The sequence below is a fragment of the Antrostomus carolinensis genome, unplaced genomic scaffold (genome assembly GCF_000700745.2).
Source record: "Antrostomus carolinensis isolate BGI_N321 unplaced genomic scaffold, ASM70074v2 scaffold46351, whole genome shotgun sequence".
NCBI classification, from domain to species: Eukaryota; Metazoa; Chordata; class Aves; order Caprimulgiformes; family Caprimulgidae; genus Antrostomus; species Antrostomus carolinensis.
Window position 1 is genome coordinate 396 of NW_010293025.1, and position 1,288 is coordinate 1,683.

Here is a 1,288-nt window from a genome sequence, read left to right on the forward strand (position 1 = left end):
TTTTTTTTTTTTTTTTTTTTTTTTTTTTTTATGCGAGGGTCATGAGTTCCTACTTTGTAAATCCTCTTTTTTCCAAGTACAAAGGCGGTGAATCGCTGGAACCAACTTACTACGACTGCAGATTTCCACAAAGTGTTAGCAGGAGCCATGCTCTCGTATATGGTCCGGGCACTACTGCTCCCACCTTCCAGCACCCTTCACACCACGTCCAAGAGTTTTTCCACCATGGAACCTCCAGCATCTCCAACTCTGGATACCAGCAAAATCCATGCGCCTTGGCGTGTCACGGAGACGCTTCTAAATTCTATGGATATGAAGCTCTACCGAGGCAATCGCTTTATGGTGCTCAGCAAGAGACGACTGTTGTACAATATCCTGACTGTAAATCGTCTTCCAACAGTAACTCTAGCGAGGGACAAGGGCATTTAAATCAAAATTCGTCTCCCAGTCTCATGTTCCCATGGATGAGACCTCACGGTTAGGACCTTTTTTTCCTCCTTAAATGTTTTCCTTTATTTTTTTCTCTCTTTCTCTCTCTCTCTCTCTTCTCTCCCTCTATCTGTCTGTCTGTCTGTATATATATATATATGTATGCATATACAACCACCAACATCTGTATAGATATATCTCCATGCACACACATATGCATACATATATATATATATATATATAAATGTAAAAATATTAATCTAAGAGGCATAGATGTAAAATATGACAGAAAATTCGCAGGTTTGTGCTAATGTTTCTTCTTTTTAAGGCAGAGCTTTGAAAGCAAAACAAGAACAGCAGTTACTAGAGAGCCAGCAAGGTGATTCCCTGCAAAAGGCTTAAATCACAATAAAGTAAAACTTGTTGGGGTTTTTTTTTTGTTGTTTTTTTTTTTATTTTATTGCTTGCCTTGAGGATAGGCAATAAGATACAGCTCCCACGAGGTTATTTGCATGTTGATAATACCCTGCTCTTTAAAATGTCATATAGCCTTTCATAACCGCTTGGAGATGAAGCCTGAAAGGTGGGAACTTGTATAATAAGTATTACTAATACTTGACATCTGTTTCTTAAAGCCTAGAGATAAAAAGTTTAAACAGAAAAAGAAACTTAGCTCAGAGCTATGGGGTGGGGTGGAGGAGAAGAGTCTGCTATCCTGGGGTTTAAAAAAAAAAAAAAAGAAAAGGGGGTGGGAAATTCAAAATAATTTGGGCTGAATGGAACTTTGCTCATGTGAAGTCCAGATGATTGCACTGAAAGCGAAATACTTCAAAGTACAAGTTGTTTTCCCCACCCCCCC

At 38.7% G+C, this 1,288-nt stretch overlaps 1 protein-coding gene across 1 annotated transcript in view; it reads left to right on the forward strand.

Annotated features, from left to right (window-relative positions):
* The first annotated feature begins 41 nt into the window (after positions 1–41).
* HOXC8 (homeobox C8) overlaps positions 42–1,288 on the forward strand; it is a 2,958-nt gene continuing 1,711 nt past the window's right edge. Inside the window, exon 1 of the mRNA XM_010177138.1 lies at positions 42–477. Coding sequence (XP_010175440.1) covers positions 42–477 — 436 coding nt within the window. The remainder of the gene's footprint in view (positions 478–1,288) is intronic.